This window comes from Equus quagga, chromosome 21 (assembly GCF_021613505.1).
Source record: "Equus quagga isolate Etosha38 chromosome 21, UCLA_HA_Equagga_1.0, whole genome shotgun sequence".
In the NCBI taxonomy this organism is placed as follows: domain Eukaryota; kingdom Metazoa; phylum Chordata; class Mammalia; order Perissodactyla; family Equidae; genus Equus; species Equus quagga.
In genome coordinates, this window is record NC_060287.1 from 38,406,516 (window position 1) to 38,428,541 (window position 22,026).

At 54.2% G+C, this 22,026-nt stretch overlaps 1 protein-coding gene across 1 annotated transcript in view; it reads left to right on the top strand.

The window, feature by feature from the left end:
- The first annotated feature begins 13,030 nt into the window (after positions 1-13,030).
- The window catches only part of LOC124231339 (pyridoxal kinase), a 29,915-nt gene continuing 20,919 nt past the window's right edge, over positions 13,031-22,026 (top strand). The window contains exon 1 of the mRNA XM_046648093.1: positions 13,031-13,293. Within this exon, the coding sequence (XP_046504049.1) occupies positions 13,207-13,293 (87 nt within the window). The 5' untranslated portion in view covers positions 13,031-13,206. The remainder of the gene's footprint in view (positions 13,294-22,026) is intronic.

A 22,026-nucleotide genomic window follows, 5' to 3' on the forward strand; every position in this document is an offset into this window, starting at 1 on the left:
GTTCCTCTTGCTCTGCGTCCTCGCCAGCATTTGGTGTTGTCAGTGTTTGGGATGGTGGCCATTCTAATAGGTGTGTAGTGGTATCTCATTGTTGTTTTCATTCGCATTTTTCTGCTGACATTTAATGTTGAGAACTTTTCACATGCTGATTTGTTATCTGTATATCTTCCTTGGTGAGTCATCTGTTCAGATCTTTTGCCCATTTTTTAATTGGGCTGTTTGTTTTCTTATCATTGAGTTTTAAAAATCTATGTGTATTTTGGACACTGTTCTTTATCAGTGTTTTATAAGATTTAAAGATTTTCTTTGACTGTGGGACACAACACAGTGACATTCAGATAGATAAAGACAGAACCCTTCCTTACTTAGAGGTCCAAATGAGACAAGGCTGCCAGGCAGGGCCACACAGAGGTTGACCTGGGGACATCTGTATGACTAGGAAAGACTCAATGAGCTTGAAGATATGTCAATAGAAAACTCCCAACTGAAATGCAAAGAGAAAAAAGAGTGAAAAAAAATTGAACAGAGGAACTATGGGACAAATACAAAAGGTATGGCACACACGTGATGGGAAGACCAGAAGGAGAAGGAACAGAAGACTATTTGAAGTAATAAGAGCTGAGGGGCCGGCCCGGTAGCACAGCGGTTAAGTGTGCATGTTCTGCTTTGGCGGCCCAGGGTTTGGGGTTCAGATCCTGGGTGCGGACATGGTACCGCTTGGCAAGCCATGTTGTGGTACGCATCCCACATATAAAGTAGAGGAAGATGGGCATGCATGTTAACTCAGGGCCAGTCTTCCTCAGCAAAAAGAGGAGGATTGGCCGCGGATGTCAGCTCAGGGCTAATCTTCCTCAAAAAAGACAACAACAACAACAAAATTAAGAGCTGAGAATTCTCCAAAATTAATGACAGACACCAAACTACAGATCCAGGGAGCTGAGAAAACACCAAGCATGAGAAATACAAAACAATGTACACACAGGCATATCATATTCAAACTGCAGAAACTCAAAGACAAAGAGAAAATCTTGAAAGAAGAGAGGGGATAAACCCACCTCCTCTCTAGGAACAAGGGTAAGAATTACATCTGATGTCCTCAGAAACCATGCGAGCAGGAAGGGAGTGGAGTGAAATGCTGAATGTGTTAAAAGAAAAAGCACAGCCAACTAGAATTCTGTATCCAGTGAAATTTTCCTTCAAAAGTGAAGGAGTTGGGGGGCTGGCCCCGTGGCCGAGTGGTTAAGTCTGTGCACTCCGCTGTAGGCAGCCCAGTGTTTCGTTGGTTCGAATCCTGGGCACCGACATGGCACTGCTCATCAAACCACGCTGAGGCAGCGTCCCACATGCTACAACTAGAAGGACCCACAACGAAGAATATACAACTATGTATTGGGGGGCTTTGGGGAGAAAAAGGAAAAAATAAAATCTTTAAAAAAAAAAAAAAAGTCAAGGAGTTGGGGGCTGGCCCTGTGGCCGAGTGGTTAAGTTCGCATGCTCTGCTTTGGTGGCCCAGGGTTCCACTGGTTCAGATCCTAGGCAAGGACATGACACCGCTCGTCAGGCCATGCCAGGGCAGCGTCCCACATGCCACAACTAGGAGAACCCACAACTAAAATACATACAACTATCTACTGGGGGAATTTGGGAAGAAAAGCAGAAAAAAAAAGATTGGCAACAGTTGTTAGCTCAGGTGCTAATCTTTAAAAAAAAAAGTGAAGGAGTTGGACAGCTAATCTTCTGACAAAGGAGCAAAGAACACACAATGGAGAAAGGAAAGTCTCTTCAATAAATGGTGTTGGGAAAACTGGGCAACCACATGCAAAAGAATGAAAGTAGACCATTATCTTTCTCCATACACAAAAGTAGACTCAAAATGGACCAAAGACTTGAAGGTAAGACCTGAAACCATAAGACTTCTAGAAGAAGATATAGTCAATACACTGTTTGACGTCAGTTTCGAAAGGATCTTTTTGAATATCACGTCTCCTCAGATGAGAGAAACAAAAGAAAAAATAAACAGGTGGGACTTCATCATACTAAAGAGCTTCTGGAAGGCAAAGGAAACCAGGATCAAAACCAAAAGACAACCAACTAACTGAGAGAAAATATTTGCAAATCACATATCTGACAAGGGGTTAATCTCCAAAATATGTGAAGAACTCACACAACTGAACTACAAAAAAACAAACAACCCGATCAAAAAATGGGCAGAGGAGGGGCTGGCCCCGTGGCCGAGTGGTTAAGTTCGCGCGCTCCACTGCAGGCGGCCCAGTGTTTCATCGGTTCGAATCCTGGGCGCGGACATGGCACTGCTCATCAGACCACGCTGAGGCAGCGTCCCACATGCCACAACTAGAAGAACCCACAACGAAGAATATACAACTATGTACCGGGGGGCTTTGGGGAGAAAAAGGAAAAAATAAAAAAAAATAAAATCTTCAAAAAATGGGCAGAGGATATGAACAGACATTTTTCCAAAGAAGATATACAGATGGCCAATAAACACATGAAAAGATGTTCAACATCACTAATCCTCAGGGAAATATAAATCAAAACTACACTTAGATACCACCTTACGCCTGTTAAAATGGCTATGGTCACCAAGACAAAAAATAACAAATGTGGGAGAGGATGTAGAGAAAAAGGAACCCTCATACACTGCTGGTGGGAATGCAAACTGGTGCAGCCACTATGGAAAACAGTAGGGAGATTCCTCAAAAAACTAAAAATAGAAGTACCATATGACCCAGCTATCCAGCCGCTGGATATCTATCCAAACAACTTGAAATCAACAATCAAAATTAACATACGCACCCCTATGTTCACTGCAGCACTATTCACAATAGCCAAGATGTGGAAGCAGCCCAAGTGCCCATCAACTGATGAATAGACAAAGAAGATGTGGTGTATATATACAATGGAATACTACTCAGCCATAAAAAAGACAAAATCGTGCCATTTCACGACAGCATGGATGGACCTCGAGGGTATTATGTTAAGCAAAATAAGCCAGACAGAGAAAGACAAACACCGTATGATTTCACTCATGTGTGGAAGATAAACAAACTTACGGACAAAGAGAACAGTTTAGTGGTTACCAGGGGGAAGCGGGGTGGATGTGGGCAGAAGGTGTAAACGGGCACGTTTATATGGTGTCTGATAAATAATAATGTACAACTGAAATTTCACAATGTTATAAACTATTATGACCTCAAAAAAAAAAGTGAAGGAGAAATACAGACTTTCTCTGACAAACAAGGCCTTTGCGGCCAGTAGACCTGCCTTGCAGGAAATGTTGAAGACGTTCCCTGGGCTGTGCCCCTTAGAAGCGGTTCTTAGTCTTTTTTTCTCCCCTCTCCTGAGACGGGAAGGCAGAGGGGCTGTACTCCCACGGGTCACACAGGCTCTGCTAAAGTCCCCTCCAGGGGGCTCGCTGGGGAGGCTGCTCAGGGTGTATTTCAAAACGGTTGCTTTTCCCTTCCTCCTGCCCCAAGCGCGGGAGGGTTTTCTCTGGTTTCTACAGCTAGATCCTGGCAGGGCTCCCGGAGGTAAAACCACCAAGTGCGCCCCTCGCCCCCCACCAAAAGTTTTTAACTCTCCAGTTAGTCCACATTCTGCCTCCAGCAATTCCTCAATTATAAGGATAGGGGAACGGTGTAACCGTTCTTATGGTTACTGGTTCTGGAAGCTTCCGCCCGAGGTAAGCAGATCTCGGCGGTGACTCCATATTCCCACATCTCCAGATTAGGGGGTGGCGGTCTGTCACATGACCTCAATTCTCTGATCTGACAGATCTAAGAAAAGTCCCTGATTTTCAGTTTGTTCATCTTTTTTCTTGTTGTGAGGATGAGAGTGACAACTCCCAAGGTCTATGCATATCAGAGCCGAAACCAGAAATCTCAACTTGTGTTATTTTGTAGGAAAAAACAGAGAGAAAGAATATGTAGTTTTAAAAGAATCAGGGCCGGCCCTGTGGCCCAGTGGTTAAGTTAGTACACTCCATTGGCAGCCCGGGGTTTCGCTGGTCGGGATCCCGGGCGCCGACATGGCACTGCTCATCAGGCCATGCTGAGGCGGCGTCCCACATAGCACAGCCAGAGGGACCTGCAGCTAGAATATGCAACTAAGTCCTAGGGGGTTTGGGGGAGAAGAAGAGAAAAAAAAAGAAGATTGGCAACAGTTGTTAGCTCAGGTGCTAATCTTAAAAAAAAAATCACCTCCCCTGTGCATCTCTTTTTAAGTCTGGATTTTTCCTTAAAGAATTTGGTTTTCTCTTTTCTTTATTTTTTTTACTCTGCAATTTTTTATAATTTTAAAAACAGCTTTGTTGAAATACAATTCACATACCATTTAGTTCACATTTAAAACATACATTTCAATAGTTTTTAGTATATTCACAGAATTGTGTATCCGTAACAATAATCTAATTTTAGAACATTTTCGGCACAGCCTCCCCCGACAAATCATGTCGGTATCAGCCGTCACTCCCATTCTCTCCCCAAACCCCAGCCACTGGCCACCACTCATCTGCTTTCTGTCTCTATGGATTTGCCTATTTTGGACATTTCACATTAATGGAATCCTACAGTAGGTGACCTTTGGTGGCTGGCTCTGCCTCCTGCCTGTCCTCAGCAGGCTCTGAAGCCCAGGTCCTCGTGGGCTGAGTGCCGTCTGGGCCTGATCCTCACAAAGGCGAGGAGACACCCACGCTCCCTCCCCCTGCTGCCACCGAGCTCCTGGCTGGCCCAGCAGAGTCCAAAAGGGCCTGGGAGTCCTGGTCACGGATGTGTCAGCCACAGAGGGGCCTCTCAGTGCTTCTCATTTGCGTTTAATCACATCTACTGTCAAGGAGGGCGCCCACCAGTGAGGATGCCCTGCCCAGGATGCCATCCTTTCCTCCCATCCCACAAGTTCCCTGTGTCCAGTGTCCCACAGGGCCAGACAGCAGGAGAAGGCAGCACATGTTGGAAGAAGAAAGCAAAAGGGCAGGTGGAGGGGCAGACTGGAGCGTTCGAGAAAGGAGGGAATCACTGGGAGGAGGACCAGGATGAAATGAGGGGAAAGCAGGCTCTGGGTATGGGCTTTGATGGGCACAGCGCCAGTGACAGCATCCTGGGTCCCTCCCACCTCCTCCATCCACATCCCAGGGAAGCAGAAGGGGCAGGCACCAGCCTTTCCCCGGTGGGATTTCACAGCTAAGGAGGCCCCTCTGGGCACTGGCTGCCCAAGAGGAGCAGACACGACTTTGCACGGGTCTGAGCACCAGCCCACCCCCACCGCTGGGGACCTCCAGGGACAGTGTGCTCAGACACTCTGGTTTGGGTGAGGTGCCCAGGCCCCTCCCCAGGCAGGAAGGGTCTGCCTTTCCGCCCCCAGTATACTCCCAGCCCACAGGCTCCTCTGATTCTGCCAGCACAGTGCTCCACCAGCAGCTGGAATGAACCAGAACACCAGCCACACCTCGAGTTCTGTGTTTTGTTCTAACTGAATGTTATGTTTTACCACCCTCAGCCAGTCACTTGTGTTTATTTTGCTTAAATCTGAAATGTAAGCTCCTGGAGTGGAAGGGATTTGCTTTCATTACATTTGATGTTGCATCAAGCTTGCTTGCCTTTTTTTTATTGCAGTAAAGTATACAAAATGTAAATTTACCGTTTTAGCCATTTTTAGGTACAGTTCAGCGGTATTAAATACATTCATAATGTTGTGCAACCATCACCAGAACCCTTTTCATCTTGTAAAACTGAAACTCTGTTCCCATTAAACACCTACTCCCCATCCCCTCCCCCTGTCCCCAGCAGCCTCCAGTCCACTTTCTGTCTCTATGATTTTGACTAGTCTAAGTACCTCACATAAGTGGAATCATACAGTATTTGTCCTTTTGTGACTGGCTTATTTCACTTAGCACAATGTCCTCAAGTTTCCTCTACGTTGTAGGATGCCAGGATTTACTTCCTTTCAAGGCTGAATAATATTCCGTTGTATGTATACACCACATTTTTCTTACCCATTCATGCCTTGATGGATATTTAGGTTGTTTCCACCATTTGGCTATTGTGAATAATGCTGTTATGGAACGTGGGTGTACAAATATCTGTTTGAGTCCCTGGTTTCAGTTCTTTTGGGTGTATACCCAGGAGTGGAATTGCTGGATCATACAGTAATTCTATGTTTAATTTTTTGAGAAATTGCCTTTTTTAAACCAGTTGATTAATTTGTCCACCCATACACCCACCCATCTGTCCATCCACTGGTCCATCCATCCATCTATTCATCCACGCCTTCCTCCCTCTACCCATCCATGTCTTCCCTCTATCCATCCCTCCGTCCAACATTTATTAACTGACTGCCACCAGGTAGCACAGTATAGATGTTGGGGTGTAGGACTGGTCCTGGCCCTAACGGAGTTGCAGTCTGGTTGGAAAAGCTGGTTTTATCATGCTCGCACTTGTTGTGTGCTTTATGGGAACCATCTCATGAGATTGCCGCAAGAACTGGGTGAAGGACGCTGTTATTACCCCTGTTTTCCAGATGCGGCGCTGGTGAGCTGACGGCGCACCTTGGGCATGCGCAGTCCTTAGTAAGGACCACAGGTGCCGAGGGGGTGTGAGCCCGCGGCTCTTATCGCCACAGACGCTGCGTGATCAGGTCCAGGTCAGCCCTTGGCTGAGGAGGACTGGCCTGTTTGGCGTGATCTCAGAAGCAAACAGAAGACCTCTAAAAATCCAACTGCTATAATTAGATTAACCCTTTATATTTGCATAACGTCTATAAAACGCTAGGGACAGGTTACACAAGTTCATATCTAAAAGTGTCTCCTGTGTTTTTTATTGCCAATTTCCAGGGATTCTGTAAAAATACAGATACCTAGTCCTGATGAGGCTGTGGTGAAATTACCACCGGCTGCTGACAGGAGCGTGGGTTAGACACTTCCCTGGAGCGTAACGTATTGGGCGACATATGTGAAGAATCTAGAGCTATACGCTACTCTTTTCACTGATCTTTTACTCTTTTACCTCGAGGAATTTGTACTAAGCAAGTAAGCAGCAATGCACACAAAGATTTGCTTACAAGTAAGTCCAATGAATTATTTATAATGGTGAAAAACTGTAGACAAACTGTCCAAATACTAGAGGATTAGCTAAAGAAATTCTTATACCTTCACATGCTGGGAACGATGCAGCCATGAAAGACCGCTGAGAAATATTGGAGGACAGATGGAAAGTATAAAAATATAATATTATGTCCATACGCAATATATTACAATCCGAATTTTCAAAAACAATCTAACATGGGTATGTTTTTGAGCACTTACCACGTATCATGTAAAAGCAGACAGATGTGCGTAGAAAGAAGACCACACAGAAAGAGGAGGCACGGCCAGTAAAGGCTGCGTAGGATCAGAGGGTGGCGCTCAAGGTTATTTCTTCGATGGGATCTATGAGCAGAGACAGCGCCCCACCCCCCACCCCCCACCCCGTGCGCTTAAGTGGAAACTGATTGCACATTTCTACGACCTCTAGGGAGAAAACTCTTCAGATGGCTTGGAGCTGTTTCAGGCGGAGCCTGCAGAGCAGGGAGAGCTGGGGACGTTGTCACAGGGGCCAGCTCGCTGACCCGAGACTGCAAGGTGAGCTTTAACCAGACAAGAGTGCTGGAGGATTCAAGTCAAACTACTACACCCAGACAGGTCAGGAAAGAATCCAGAGAGCTCTCCAGTGTTCCTGAAGACACTGGCCCAAACAGCTTTAAAGGTTCAAGACATCTTGGCTATTCCCAAGAGGAAAGCAAAAAAGATAATCCACTCATAAACATACAAACAAACCTGTAATCCAGGCTTTGGGTTCAGTTGTTGCCTCTAAATAAAGACATTCTGGAACTGAGAAACATCCAAAACCCTATCCCCAAAAGGATGGAGCCACTTCTGAAGAATGGAAGGATTTCAAGCTAGATTCTTCACCCCATAAAAATGGTGGCTTGGCATCCATCAGTTATGGGAGAAAGTGGAATTTTCCATCAGCTTCTGTTCCACCGGGCCCAGCAGAATCCAGGATAAATAATGAAAAGGAAGCTTTACTGAGCACTCGCTCGTGCCAGGCCCGGTTCCCCATCTCCAGGTGGGGCGGTCTGCTGGACCCCCTCAACATCACTTCGGCGTAGATATTATTATCACTTCTCCATTTGAGGAAATGGGGAAACTGAGTCCAAGAGTTGACGGAACTTGTCACAAGCTGACAGGGCCATCGGAGGATCTGGAATCCAACCTGGGCAGTGTGGCTCCAGGGTCCAGAGCTCACCCAGTGTATTAAATGCATTTTCCTATTTTCTGTATTCTTGATACTCTGGCAACTGGACCCTTCCCAAGGTTTGCCACTTCTTAGAGAGAACAAACGTGACTTTCACGAGTAAACTAACAATCCGGAGCCCCCATTCCAAATCGTTCTTTTATCAGCTCTTACACTGTGGGGGCACTACCCCTCAGCCGTAATCACCACAGGGCCAGGGACCAGGCAACCAGAGACGGACCCTGCCCTGGAGCCTGCCAAGATTATTCAGACTAGTCAGTATTCATCCTGCTTACCTGCGTAGCCTTGCCTTTCTCGTGGGAACCACAATAAAGGCTCTTGCTCATGCTTTCCCCTCACCCCCTCTGCTTCCTGACCCGCCTGGTTCTTCCCCACCCGGCCCTGCGTGGCATGGCAAGCCCGCATCTCTTGGGAGCTGTGCGTGACATGCTATCTTTTCAATGGCAGTTGTCCCTGATCTGTTGACCTCACTATACCTGGATAATAACAAAACCTATGTTTTTAAACGCTCGGCTACCACCTCTCAGCCAAATAAAACGAAACCCACCCAGCACAGCAGGGAGCGGCCTTCTGGAATGTGTTCTAGTCTATGAGGAGGTGTGGTCTGAAAATAGTGGCAGGGCATCAAAGAAATGCACGGTCCGTAAGGCAAAAGGATGTTTTTAGTGACTGCCTTAGTCCTCTCTGGCTACCGTGACAAAATCCCACAGACTGGGCGGTTTAAATAACAAACATTTATTTTCTCACAGTTCCGGAAGCTGGAAGTCCAAGATCAAGGCGCCACGGCTTCACTTCCGTGAGAGCCCTCTTCCGGGCTGGTAGACGGCTGGCTTCTGGCTCTGTGCTCACGGGGCCTTTCCTCAGTGTTTGCACACAGAAAGAGTGAGCTCGCTGATGTTTCTTGTGCTACAGACACCCATCCTGGCAGATCAGGGCTCCCCCTCATGACCTCATTTAACCTTAACCACCTCCCAAAGGCCCCCCCCCCCAAATACCACCAGTTAGAAGGGTAGGACTTCAACATGTGGATTTGGGGGAGGCAAGCATTCAGTCCACAACCGTGTTTAGGCCACTGAGCCCCGTGTCCTTTGTTGCCAAGGTCAGAGACAGCACTCTGGCCAGGAGAAACCTGGGACAGCGATTGCTTTTTCTGACCCTAAAATCAGTATTCACGGTCTGCTAGTGGGACAGAACATTTGAAACTGGGAGGGGCTCAGAAAATCTGGGACACACGATGTCGTGAGCTGAGCCCAGCCAGTTTGTCCTGTCACGGTTGTCAGGTTCTTTGGGGTCAATGCCAGTCCCTCGGATCATTAGGGGCAAGCTTGATACCTACCAGGTGGTGCAAGAGGGTGAAGCCAGGACTCTGACACGTGTGCAGCATGTCAGCCAGCAGACCCCAAAATGGCCCGGCATGCCGTCGTTTTAGGCATTTGGACAGGCGGTGTATTAGTCAGGTGGGACAGAGTGCCACAGATGGGGCGGCTTAACCCACAAAAACTTATTCTCAGTTCTGGAGGCAGAAGCCCCAAAGCAAGGTGTGGGCAGGGCTGGTTCCTTCTGAGGGCCTCTGACCTGGGCTTGTAGATGGCAGTCTTCCCCCTGGATCTCCTCACAGCGTCTTCCCCTGGGGATGAGGACACCAGTTTGCATGAGGGCCCATCCTAAAGACCTCACTTTTGATTGATTACATCTGCAAAGGCCCTATCTCCAAATAAGGTCACATTCTGAGCTACTGGGGCTTAAGAGTCCAACATATGGATTTTGGGGAACAATTCAACCTATAAGAGGCAGCTTATACACAAGGTTCACCCTGAGTCGAAGGTGACACTGCTCTGAGAGTAGGATCAGCCAGCCTTTTCTCAGGTCAGGTCGAGGCACCCCCCTGAAGTGGGGGGACACAGGCCTAAGTGAGGTTCTGGACCCAGGGTGCTGCTCTGAGGGTGTTAGGCTGCTGGGCTCCCCAGGTTGGTGGGGCGCAGATGCCTGTCCAGACTTCTGACCAACCACAGATCCTGCATACCCCTCATTTCATTAGAGAAAAATTACTCCTAACACCCCTCACGCAGGAGCCTCTGGAGCTCGGCAGCTGTTGTCCTAACTCTCTCTGGGTGTGGTCTCCCGGTGAGGGCATTTCAAACGCCGCCAGGGTGTAGAAGAAAAGGTATTTACACACATTTACACACAATACTCACACAATTACACACAATACATCACTGTGTCCAAATGGAAAGCTTTTTCAAAAAAATTACTGAGCGCTGACACAAGGTCACCAAAATCATGGTCATTTTCCAAGGCCCAGTGTCCTTGTGGACACACCACACCACCTCCAGCAACTCAGAGAGCGGTCACTCACGTGCTGTCATGGAAGATGAGCTCAGAGCACAGAGAATTCTCTTAGTTACCTCTCTTCTTTCTTGGTGAATGACTTTCTCGAATGGCCCCCGCCCACCACCAGACCCCACCCACTTGCCTGTGCAGTCATAATCTCCCCCAGGGATCCCTCAGTTGGCCACCTCATCCTAACCAGCTGAGGGCACCCCCTCAGGGCATGCACCGCACATTAGGAACAGTGCCCTCTCCCAGGAAAGGCTGTCCACAGGCCTGCGGGGACATGCAAGTGGGTGGGAGGGTTCCTGAGGGGCTCTGCCCCCCACCTGGACACAGAGGTGAAGCTGCCCACCCATGACCTGGCTGGCTAGGCCTGGGAGTGTCTTTTCCATAGACTGGCAGTTTCTGGAAGGTCTTCACTGCCTGAGTCATTAAGGAAAGAGGTTTGTCCGTGGTCTGGTAACTAGTGGCAACTGACAGTGTTCACAAAAACACCAAATTAACTCAGCTGCCTAAACAGTGCCTCTCAAGCTTGAGTGGTCCCAGAAGCCCCTGGAGAGCTGACAGAGCACCCTGGGGGCCAGCCTCCAGCAGGCGGACAGGGCTGGGCCTTGGCTAGCTGACCAGGGTGACTAGAGACCCAGGTGACTCTCAGGTGACCAGTTCGGGAACCATGGGTTCTGGGAATGGGGAACCTAGACCTTTCAAAAGCCGAAGGAAAAGTGAATTCACCAAAACATCATTCCCCGGGCCCTCTGTCGAGGAGCAGGGTCCCCGAGCCCCTTTCCCTCTTGGTGCCTGGGAATCCCCAGGCTGAAGCTGTGAGGGGTGGGATGGAGAGTGGGGGCGGTTTGCCCAGGGAGAGGGAGGGACAGGAGGTGACAGATCAGGTGGGGAGGGGTGAGGTCAGCTGCTGACAGGGAAGGATTCAGCAGGCCATCCTAGAGCCACGGGCGGGTGACCTCACAGAGCAGGAAGGAGAAAAGGGCAGTGAGGGCAGTGGCCAGAGCTGCCGGCCCTGCGGATTCCCGCCTCTCACCCAGCAGCGTGTGCCACTCAGCCTGCAACTTCTGGTTTCTCTTGCTCAGTTTCCTCATCTGTAAAAATGGGATGAAACCGGGCCGTATAGAATGCTGGTGAAGATTAAGTGTGTTAATGCAGGAAAGGAGCTCAGCACATAGTAAGCACTCAATAAATGTTAGCTGTGATTACCTAACAACTAATTATTATTCATTAGGACATTCCTCCTCTTTAAAATCTGGATGGCTGAGGACCTGCCTTCCCTCCTCCTTATCCTGTCACCTGCTGGGTCACTGCCTCGACCTTCTCACCAGGCTTAGAGGAGGTTAAACATGCTGCCTTGGGTCACCAGAAGAGACCCAAATCACCATGTCTGGAGGTCTGAGACCCGGGGGGTAGCAAGGGGAAGCCGCAGGGGGCGCCTCAGAGGTTGGGGGTGTGGGGTGGGAGGGAAAGGCGGGGTGTGGGGCTGGGGGTTGTGACTTCGGGGCATTGGGTTCCTCCTCGCAGGCCCCAGGCCAGGTGGTGGGGTGGTCACGGGCCACGTGGCCCAGCCCGGGGCACCTGAGAAGGGAGGGCTGGCCACGTGGCTGGGGTTGGGGGGCTGGGGTCTCCAAAGGTTTCATGGTGCCCGGGAGATGTCCGCCCCCCAGACATCTGCGGGGTAGGGCAAGTCCCCTCGTGGCCCGCGATCGTCAGCTCCGCGTCCCCTCGGTGGGCGCGCCAGGGCGGGCAGAGCGAGCCTGGGTCCTTGGTCCTGCGGGGCGGGCCCGGGGCTCCCGCGTCCCTGCGCCTGTCCGCGCAGTGGCCGGAGGGGTGAGTTTGGATCGGATGGCGGGATCCGGGCCCTGTAGGGCGTTCGGCGGCCCTGACGCCCCTGGAGGGGAGACCTGGCACTGCGGGCGGCGCGGCCGGTGGGGAGGCGGTCCCGGTCATTTCCCCGCGCTGCGCCTCCGCAGTCTCCAAGTTCTGCGCCCTCTCCCGCGCGTTTCCTCCATGACTGTCCCGGTCGGACGGGGTCACGGTCCGCCTGCGCCCGGGAATATGGGGCCCGGACGTCAGAAAGGAGGCGCAGGGCCAGGGCGCGCGGACCTCTGTAGAATGAATGAATGGATCAATGACTCAATGAATGAATGAACGACGCAACAGTGCCCTTAGTGGGAAAAATTAAAAGTGCAAACCCGGCTTTTGGAGGGTGGCTACCCCCACCCACGTGCCGGGAGCGCAGAGTGACGTGGTCGCCGCGGCCCAGGGGAGCGCGGTTTCGATTTTCTCCGTCCCCGGGGAGGAGCGGGGTGGGCGGGCCTGCGCGATGGCCCGCCCCCGGCCCGCCCCCAGCGCAGCGCGGGACCCGCGGGTTCCCAGCAGCGCTGAGGTCAGAGGGAGGCGGCCTGGCGTCCGAGCCGAGCGCCTGCGCCGAGCGGGGCCGAGCGGGGCGGCCGGAGCGGAGCGGAGCGCAGCGGAGGGCAGCGCGAGCGGAGCCGGAGCCCCCGCCAGCGGCGGAGACGCTGACGCCCGCCCGGCCCCGCGCCGCCGCGGCAGGCCCGGCATGGAGGAGGAGTGCCGGGTGCTCTCCATCCAGAGCCACGTCGTCCGCGGCTACGTGGGCAACCGGGCGGCCACGTTCCCGCTGCAGGTACGCTCCACCCCGGCCCGGCCCGGCCGGCCTTACGTAACCCGGCTGGTGTCCCCGCGCCCGGCAGTGCGGGCCCGCTGCGGGGTAGCCGCAGCCGGGCCGAGTGACCTTGGCCGGGCCACCGAGGCAGCCGCAGGTCCTAGTCTGGAGTGCGGGGTGCCCGATGCGGGCTCCGGAGGCGAGTGCTTTGCGGGGGCGGGGGGCACACTCGGTGGGCCCCTGAGGGTGGGAGGGAATGGGGGGCGGGAGCGATTAGTTAGGCTGGAGCCCCCGCGCACGAGCTGTGCGCACTCGCCAGCCTCCGCCCCTTCCCTCCGGCCCGGCCAGCTGCGGGTGGGGGCTCCCTGGAGGCGAGAAAATGCTTCGCAGCGGCCGGGGCGTCACGCGAGCGGGGGTCCCCGGAGCGGAGGAGGAGAGAGGATAGGCAGGTGCCTGCAGTGCTCACCTGCCGGGCGCCCCGGATTCTGTCCCTGCCCCCTGTGGGAGGGAGGAGTAAGCTCATGGATAGTGAAGCCCCCGGGCGAGCGGCTGACCTTCCGGGAGGTGGTCCCCCGGGACGGGGATAGGGCAGACGAGGCCTGCCTGCAGATGTTAGCTCTGAAGAAGAAAATCCCAGAAACCAGTTCAGTCCCATGCAGGGTTTGACTTTAGAAGCCACCTTCTAAATGTGTTAGGCTTTCCTTACTGGCCATCCCCACAAGCTCCCCTCGCTCCGCCTCTGCCTCGTGTGTCTGTCCTGGTTGGGCGCTCACCCCATCTCATTGTGGCTCACTGACCGGCGCCCAGTCCTTCCTGTTGCAGCCCCAGGGTTATGGCTGCGTGGCCCTTGAAGGCACAGGAGGAGGCCTGGGTGTGGCGGGGTGTCGTGCTGGGCCAGAGGCAACGCTGGGGTGACCAGCACTTCCTTGCCTTGTTGGCCTGTCTGCACAAGGTGATGACTCTCCTGTACCGTTCACCTTTGGCTGGTGTTTCGGGGCCTGACCCCGGGCTAGGAACAGGTCTCGGCAGGTCCCATGTCCCCTGCTGTGCATGCTTAGTCCTTTGCTGGGCCCTGCAGGACATAAAAGGCCATGGGTCACTGCCACCTGCGGAGTGCAGGCTGGCTGGAAGGACTGTAGGACGGGTTGGAACTGCCTCCCAGTAGAGTTTGAGGGCTGACCTGAGGCTGCGATGCCCAGCGCCAAGGGGGAAATAGTGGAGCAAAGACTTGCAGGTGGAGAGGTAGCAGGGTTCAGTCCAAAGCAGGGCGGCCGCCACTCATCGGCGAGCACCATTGAGAAGTGTGGGGTGCTTAGTGCACAGTCCTGTCCTTGCCCCTCTCACTCCAGCCAGTGGGGAGCTGACTCCCCAGAGTGGTCAGGGTGCTAGCCTGGGATTGTCCCCCAGCCCCCGCTCTTGGCCGCTGCTCTGGATGGACTGCCCGCCCCTAGCCCCTCAGGGAGGGGAGACTTGGCAGTTAGGTGGGTTGTGCAGGCAGGGCCACTGGGGGGACCTGTGCTTGCCGGGGAAGGTGGAGGGCAGCCTGGGAGAATGGGACCAGGCTGGGCTCTGAGAACAGCTTCAGCTCCCTGCCCAGCGACAGGAGCATCCCAGCACGGCATTCGCCAGGGTGCCGTGGGACTCGCCCCCAGCAGAGGCGCACAGGCCCCTGCTGGCTTCTCCATGCCCTCTGCCCTGTCCTCCTCCCCATCCACCTGTTGCCGTGCCCTTTTCCTTTTCCACGGGGCAAACTGTCCCTTGCTCAGCTCTTCCCGGGTCCTGCAGTGGTGTCCCTTGTTCCTGAATTTCCAGGCACACGCTCTTAACTTCCACACCTACTCCGGGGGAGGGGACTCCTCCAGATTGCCACCTGGGGAAGTAAGTGCCTCTTAAGGACCAAGCTGTTATTCTTACCTGGGGTCTCCCCAGTGCCCAGCATCCTTCCCTGTGGGCTTGACGGCCATAGGCTGGGGGGGTGGAGAAGTGTGTCATCTCCTCCCTCCTGTCATCCCTGGGGCAGGAGTGACCCCTCTGTCTCTGATTTAATCGCCCTGCATTTTGCTCCCCTCGACGTTTGTGAGGCCCAGGAGGAACATGGCGGGCGGGTGTCACGGAAGGCAGGGCCTCTTCACTGGGGTCGTGACCTTGAAGAGGCCACCTGCTGCCTGGAGCCCTGTGGTGCTCAGTCGCCTCCTCTGTGGAATGGATGTGAGACCTGCCTCACAGGCTGTTTTAGGACCGGGGGAGATGGGGAGTGAGCAGTCTCTTGGAGGTGCCGGCTGCTGCATGAGGTGGGCCGGGGGTGCCTTGCTCACCTCCCAGCGTGCAGAAGGACCAGGCAGGAAAGAGCGCTGGGTGGCACCCACATGTGCCTGGGGTGCCTCGTAGAGACCGGGACCGCTGTCAGGAGTGGGTGTGGGTTGGGTCTTGGCTTCCTTCCCTGCGTCCTTTGCCCTAATGACCTCCCCCTCCTCTTAATTACAGTAATAAGATGTGGTCTTGAGGGATGGGGAGAGCAGAAGAGAGGGGGAGGTGCAGGGTTGGTGGTGCTGAGACCATGCTCCCCCGCAGCCGGGCCTCAAACAGGCCTCTGCTGGTGTCCTCGGGTGGCCCTGACAAAGCGCCACGAAGCAGGCAGCTCAACAATAGAAGGTCATTGTCTCGCAGTCTGGAGGCTGGAAGTCCACAATCCAGGGGTCAGCAGGGCTGGTTCCTCCCAAGGCCTCTCTCCTTGTAGACGGCGTCCCTGTCCCTCTGTGTGTGTCTGTGTCCTGATCTCTTCCTCTTATTAGATGACCAGTCAGATTGGGTTACAGCCCACCCTAGTGACCTCATTTTACCTTTTACCTTAATCCCCTCTTTAAAGACCGTTTCTCCAAATACTGCCACATTCCAAGGCTCCAGGGATTGGGGCTTCAACAGAGGAATTTGGAGGGGACCCAGTTCAGCCCATCACAAGAGCAGTTTCCAGACGCTTCTTAGTCCAGAGGACACTTTCTGCCCTTAACCCCTGAGCGCTTCCTTGGCCCAAGTCTGGGTTCCTTGTCAGGCTGCACCTGCTGCCTTTGGCCCAGGCTGCTCGGCTCTTGTGGGATCAGTCTGTTAGCGCTGCAGGATGCTCCACAGGGTCCCACGTGGGCATTTTGCTCCCCCACCCCCACGTCTAAGCCCCACTGCAGTGGGGAGGAGCTGGGAGATGGGTGGGGGTGGCCTGCTGACCGGCTTGCAGCAACCTCACCAAGTGCGGCATGGGCTGGGGTGGGCAGAGCCTGGAAATGGCCTTGGAGTCCCGCACTTGCCAATTGCAGCCGGGTTTCCAGGCCTGGACACCCAGAGCCGTGCTTAGGGGATTATATTCTGAGTTTTGATGGTCACCCTATAGCTCGAGACTCCAAAGGTACGCCTGTTCACACAGCTGAGTGTGGGAAGAGAACTTAGAAATGGCGGGAGGAGGTTGGCTCTGTCTGGGCCCCCCAGATCTGCCCTCCTGCTACTCAGAGACTGGAAAATGCATGTGAGGGGTGCCAGAGAGGCCACCTGTGGGGACTGACCCCGCGGCCCCTCATCTGGGAGTTCTGGCTCAGAGGCCTGGCCCTGCCTTCTGAGCCTTTTTCAGCCTCCTCGGCAGAGTGAGAGCAGTCCCCTTGGCAGTCAGGAGTGCGGGCTCCCAGGGTGCTGCCTGGACGGAGCTCTGCCCACGGTGCCAGCACAGCTGCTTCGCGGTGAGCGTGACACTGATTTGTGCCGGCTGGACGCCTGCGGCTCTGGGCTTCAGGGCCGTGGTTCCCAAACTGCTTTTGGCCAGGTCCCCAAAGCACACCGCTCGCTCACGGTGTCAGGCCGGCAGCCCGGGGCAGCCGCCTTCCCCGGGAAGAGAAGAATGCTGTACAGCAGAGGAAAGAGCAGAACCTTGACCTTGTTTCTGGATTTCTTTCCGGGCTCGAGTCTAAAGTACCGTTTAGTGGCTGAGGGGAACGTGTTATTGTGACCAGCAACAGAGGAGATAGAGCATGGGGCAGAATGATCCGGTGTTTGCAGAGCGCAGGGAGGGTGAGGGCAGACCCGTGACCCCATCCCCTCCTCACCGCCCCCTGCATGGAGAGGGGGCTGCCAGTCAAGGGCAGACAGGCCGTGTGACATGTTGGGGACAGCTGTCTCTGCGGGGCTGAGGGCTGTTTCCAGCAGAAGTTCCTGTGAGAGATGAGAGGACGCTGGAGGAGGATTGAGCAGAATTGTAGGCTGACCGGTAACTGGTAGAAGGGACATGGACCCCCCAGGCTGATCTAGATGACAGCAGTCACATGACACGTGTTTCCTCTTTTCTAATTCCAATTTCCTATGGAAGTGGCTAACGTCTTGCAAAACAAGCCACCACGAGGATCTTAATGACTGTGACCCTTGTCCCTGCCCGGCACTAACCACTCTCCCAAGGGTGGTCTGGGCAGGTGGGGCCCTGCCTTGGAATATTCCAGAGCTTCCCCACTCCTGCTGTTCTGAGCACCCTGCCTCCCCAGTGAGGGCAGATCGCCTGGCTGCCGAGTTAACCTCACTGCCGGCAGAGTGGGCTGGCGGTGCAGCTGTGAGGCGGCCGTCTGGCCGCGGGGAGCATGCGTCACCACCCAAGGCTGAGGGACCGGAGCATGGCTTCAGGCCCCCTGGCACATGTAGCCACCCTCGAGGAGGGACACTTTGCCCAGGAGGGCAGCCCGAGGTCTGCACTGGGGCAGAGGACGGGAGCCCGCGTTGACATCCTCTGGCTGCCGTGGCGCGTAGAACTGGAGAGGTTGATCACCTCCTTGCGTCCTGGCCATCACTGCTCTTTGTGTCTGCACGACTCCGGGACGTTTGACAGTGCTCTCCCGGGTGCAGTCTGCGCTGACGGTTGCCGTGTTTCCCCCGTGCGTTGGCAGGGCTCGGAAGCTGGAGCCAGTTCCGAGCCATCCCGCCAGCCTGGGACTCAGGCCGTGTGTGCGGACTCCTCCCTTGGCGGGAGACTGGCTTCTCCCTGTGTGCCGTGCGCCTGTCCACACTTCTCCTCCAACAGCAGGTGGGGGGCCTTGCCACATGCCAGACATTGATTAGGGGTGACAGGCAGCGTATCCGATGCTAAGACCTCTCCAGAAATGCCTCCGGTTTTGGCTGGCTGGGAGTCTCTGTGGCCCCTCTCAGCTATGAGAGCCCTGGCTGTTCGGCGTCAGCTGTGCTTGCGTGGTCTCGTGTGGCAGGTCTTCCTCAGCAGCCGGAGGGGGGGCGGCACGTACTCGGGGGAGCGGGAGCTTGCTCTGTCACGGGCCCTCTCAGCCGAGACTCCCAGCCCTTTCTGAAGTGGGAGTGGGTTTGGTGGTAGAGCCCAAAGCTGGGGCTTTGGCCACTGCCAGCCTTCATTCAGAGGCGCTTGGGAGGGACTCACAGAATGGGGGTCTGGGCTTCCTCCCATGGGCAGTGGCAAGCCCTTGAAGGTTGGGGTTTAGCGGGATACACCAGGGGTCGGGGGAAGGGGCAAGGAGAATGGTGGCGGGGAGGCCATTCAGACTCACAGGAATGGGAGTGAGGATCCTGAGCCAGGACTGCAGGCTATCCTTGCAGAGATGGGGCACGGAGACGCTTCCCCGGGCCCCTGACTGGGGTGGGGTGGGGAAGCTGGAGGCGGAGGGCAGGCACCACCAGGGTCAGCCAGGGCGGTGCTGGGAGGGGGAGCCGCTCGCCCGGGGCAGCAGGGGTTGGTGGAGGGGGGTCCGTCCCTGCCTCTCAAGGCCTCCTTCCCGCATCCTCCCTGGGTCTAGATTAGTCAGTTCTTCCTCTTTTTTCTTAAAACAAGTCTTGTCTGGATGTTTTTGCCGTGTGCTGGTGAATGTTAAAAAACTGTCTCGGGGTGGGGGAGGGCCAGTTCCTGTGGTGTGAGTACATCCACCCGGCTGACGGTAAAGTGCTGGCTGGGGTTGGAAGAGATGCCTCATGGCCTCCATTGGGTAGAATCCTGCCATGCCAATCCAACGGACGCAGAAGGCTCAGGAGCCTGGCTAATGGTGAAATACAGCGGACTAATTAGGGGGTGGTGGGGCTCGGCTATTTCTTATGTTTGCTTAAGATGTAATTTATATGTGTGGTTTCATGACTCAGTTCTTAGTAATGGCTGTGTGTAAAACTCACTTGCAAATTGCATTGCTCACCATGTGGCCCGCATCCTCAAAGCCTGCGACGGTGTATTGGTCCTCCTCTCATTCGCATCGCTCCGATGTCCTCTTCTGCCCATCAGCTGGAGACAACTCTGCGTCTAAAGGGTTCGTGTTGTTGGACCAGACTGGCTTAGCTAATCTCTGGTTTGCCACAGGACAGAATCACGGGAGAGACTGTCAGATTTAGAGGTTCCGCCCACACTCCCGTGGGGTTGTGCAAGGGTGAGCCAGGGCCACCGGGGCCATTCTTAGAATTCTGAGAATTTGCAGGAGCCCACAGGCCATTGAGCTCCAAGGTTTACTGTAAAACTGTGTGGTTCTCACCTGTGAGAATACTTAGACCAGCAGTGCTCTCCCACAAATTGGCCCGTATGGGGTGGTCTTGACAGGCAGGAGGGTCCACGGGGCACCCTGGTCTGTTGCCACATGATGTGATTCGCGTGATGGCTGCCGAGGTTACAGGAACTTGATCTGCCCGCACACCGGGCAGGCAACCGTTGGGGAGAACCCGGCTGCTCACGGTGTGTGGGGGGCCAGGACACAGCGCTGACCCCTGGCCGAGGATCAGTCTGTGTCCGGGTCCCCTGTGGGTGGGGGAAGATGAGGTGTGTCAGGCAGGGCCAGTCCAGAAACAGAAACCAGAGTGATTATTTTCACAGAGAATTTAATAGAGACAGCTGTTAAGGCAGATATTGGAAGAACAGAAAAGGGAAAAAAAGGGAACATGAAAATTTAGTGGAGGAGGCACCTGCCGGCAGCTGATACCACGGGATCAGAGAGAAGAGATTGTGGTCGTTAGGAGCTCTGGGAGGAGGGGATCCGTGGGCGGGGGGGAGGGTGGTGACGAGGCATTCTGCCAGCGATGGGAAATCCAAGAAGTGGATTTAGCTGCTGCTAGAGGAAGCCCATCACTGTGCAGGAGCAGAGCGCTGGGATAAAGCCACCTGGAAGGGGCAGGACCCTTCTCTTCTCCCAGTGTCTCTCTCCCTCCCTGTTGCAAATGCCGTTGGGAGCCACTGGCTGAGCAGGGATGTGATTTCCAGGGTCGCAGCCCCAGCATCACAGGGCGCGTTTGAGCTGCAGACTAGATTTAAACCACAGGACTCTCCTTCCTCTGGGGTCTGAGGGCTCCGTGGTGGAGCTCGGCCCCTCTGCGTGGTCTTTCTCTGAGTCTCGCTCAGCCCCGCACCTGCCGTTTGAGAGGTGCACTCACACTAGCATGGGACACTGACTAGTAAGCTGATGTCGCTGCTGGTATTTGAAATGGAGATGCCAGCCTGGCGGCTTAGCTCTCTCTGTCTTTTAAAAGCGGAAAATAGCGACTTCCAATTTGCCAGCTCCAAAGGATTAATTATCTGCACATCCAGAAGCAGTGGAGCAGGATATTTTGGCAGGATTTTCGGGATTTGTGTCATCATTGCTTCCAATCTGTTTCCTCAGAATTGATTAGAATTGTAAAGCATTTGAAATACTGCAGGCTATATCCGTGTATAGGAGGCCGTGAAATCTGGCAAGTCAATTTGCAAAGTGCCCATCTTAACTTCTTAGTTAAAAAGACTGTTGACTTTTGTTTTATTATTTTAAGTCCTGATAATACCGGCCTAAAATTTTTAAGAAGACTTGTTAAATACGAGTCATAAATGTACAGCTTACCGATTTCACAAAGTGAGCGCTCCATGTCCCCGCCACCCACGTGAAGAAGAGAATGCGCAGCACCCAGAAGCCAGCTCCCGGTCGCGCCCCCGCCTCCCCGCTCTCCTCGTTGCCCACGCCAGAGCTTTGCCTGTTTTTGAACCTGGCGAGGAGGCTTGAAGGTTGGTTGGTGGTGTCAGATGAAGGGGAAAAGAGGGTGGGGAGTTGACACAGAGGAGAAGGCAGGGACGGCCAGGGCAGGATGGCGGAGGGGTGGGCCCTGGGACCAGCTTCTCCCCTTGGTTCTGACTCCCTGTCTGTCTGCCTCTCTCTCATATACACACAAACTGAGTTTGTTGAAACCTCTCACCCACCGTCTGCCCCCTCCCTGCCTTGTCTCTGTGGACCAGAATTATAAAAAGGTCCTTTGTCCTCCTTTTCCTGGGGTCTGGGGGAGGGCGAGGGTCTCAAGGGCAGCGGCCACATTAACTGGAAGTCCTGGCTGTTGATCGTTGAGCCCCTCAGCGCCCCTTGGCCTCTTTGTCCTCAGTCCCCGGCCAGTCCGTTCTCCGTCATCATCAGTTGAGCTCTAGCCGTGACCCCAATCCCCACACTCCGGGCGGGGCCGAGGTCTGTGGTGGCCCTTGGTGGCCTCAGCTGTGGAAGTGGACGTCCCAGGGGCCCCCAGCTGAGACCCGGCTGGCCGGGAGGGAATGGAGGGGAGACTGGGCACCCCCTGTGGGGGGCTGGGGCCTAGAGCAGGGGACGAGGATGGCAGACACAGACATGGGAAATACGTGTGGTGTGTGTATCAAATCAGCGAATACTCAGTAAGCCCTGCTCTGTCCCCACGTGTCCCAAAGAACAGGTCCTGCCCTCCTGGAGCCCTGACCGTCACAGAGGGCAGCGGCGACTGACCCGCAGCACGGATGCAGTGGGGCCTGGA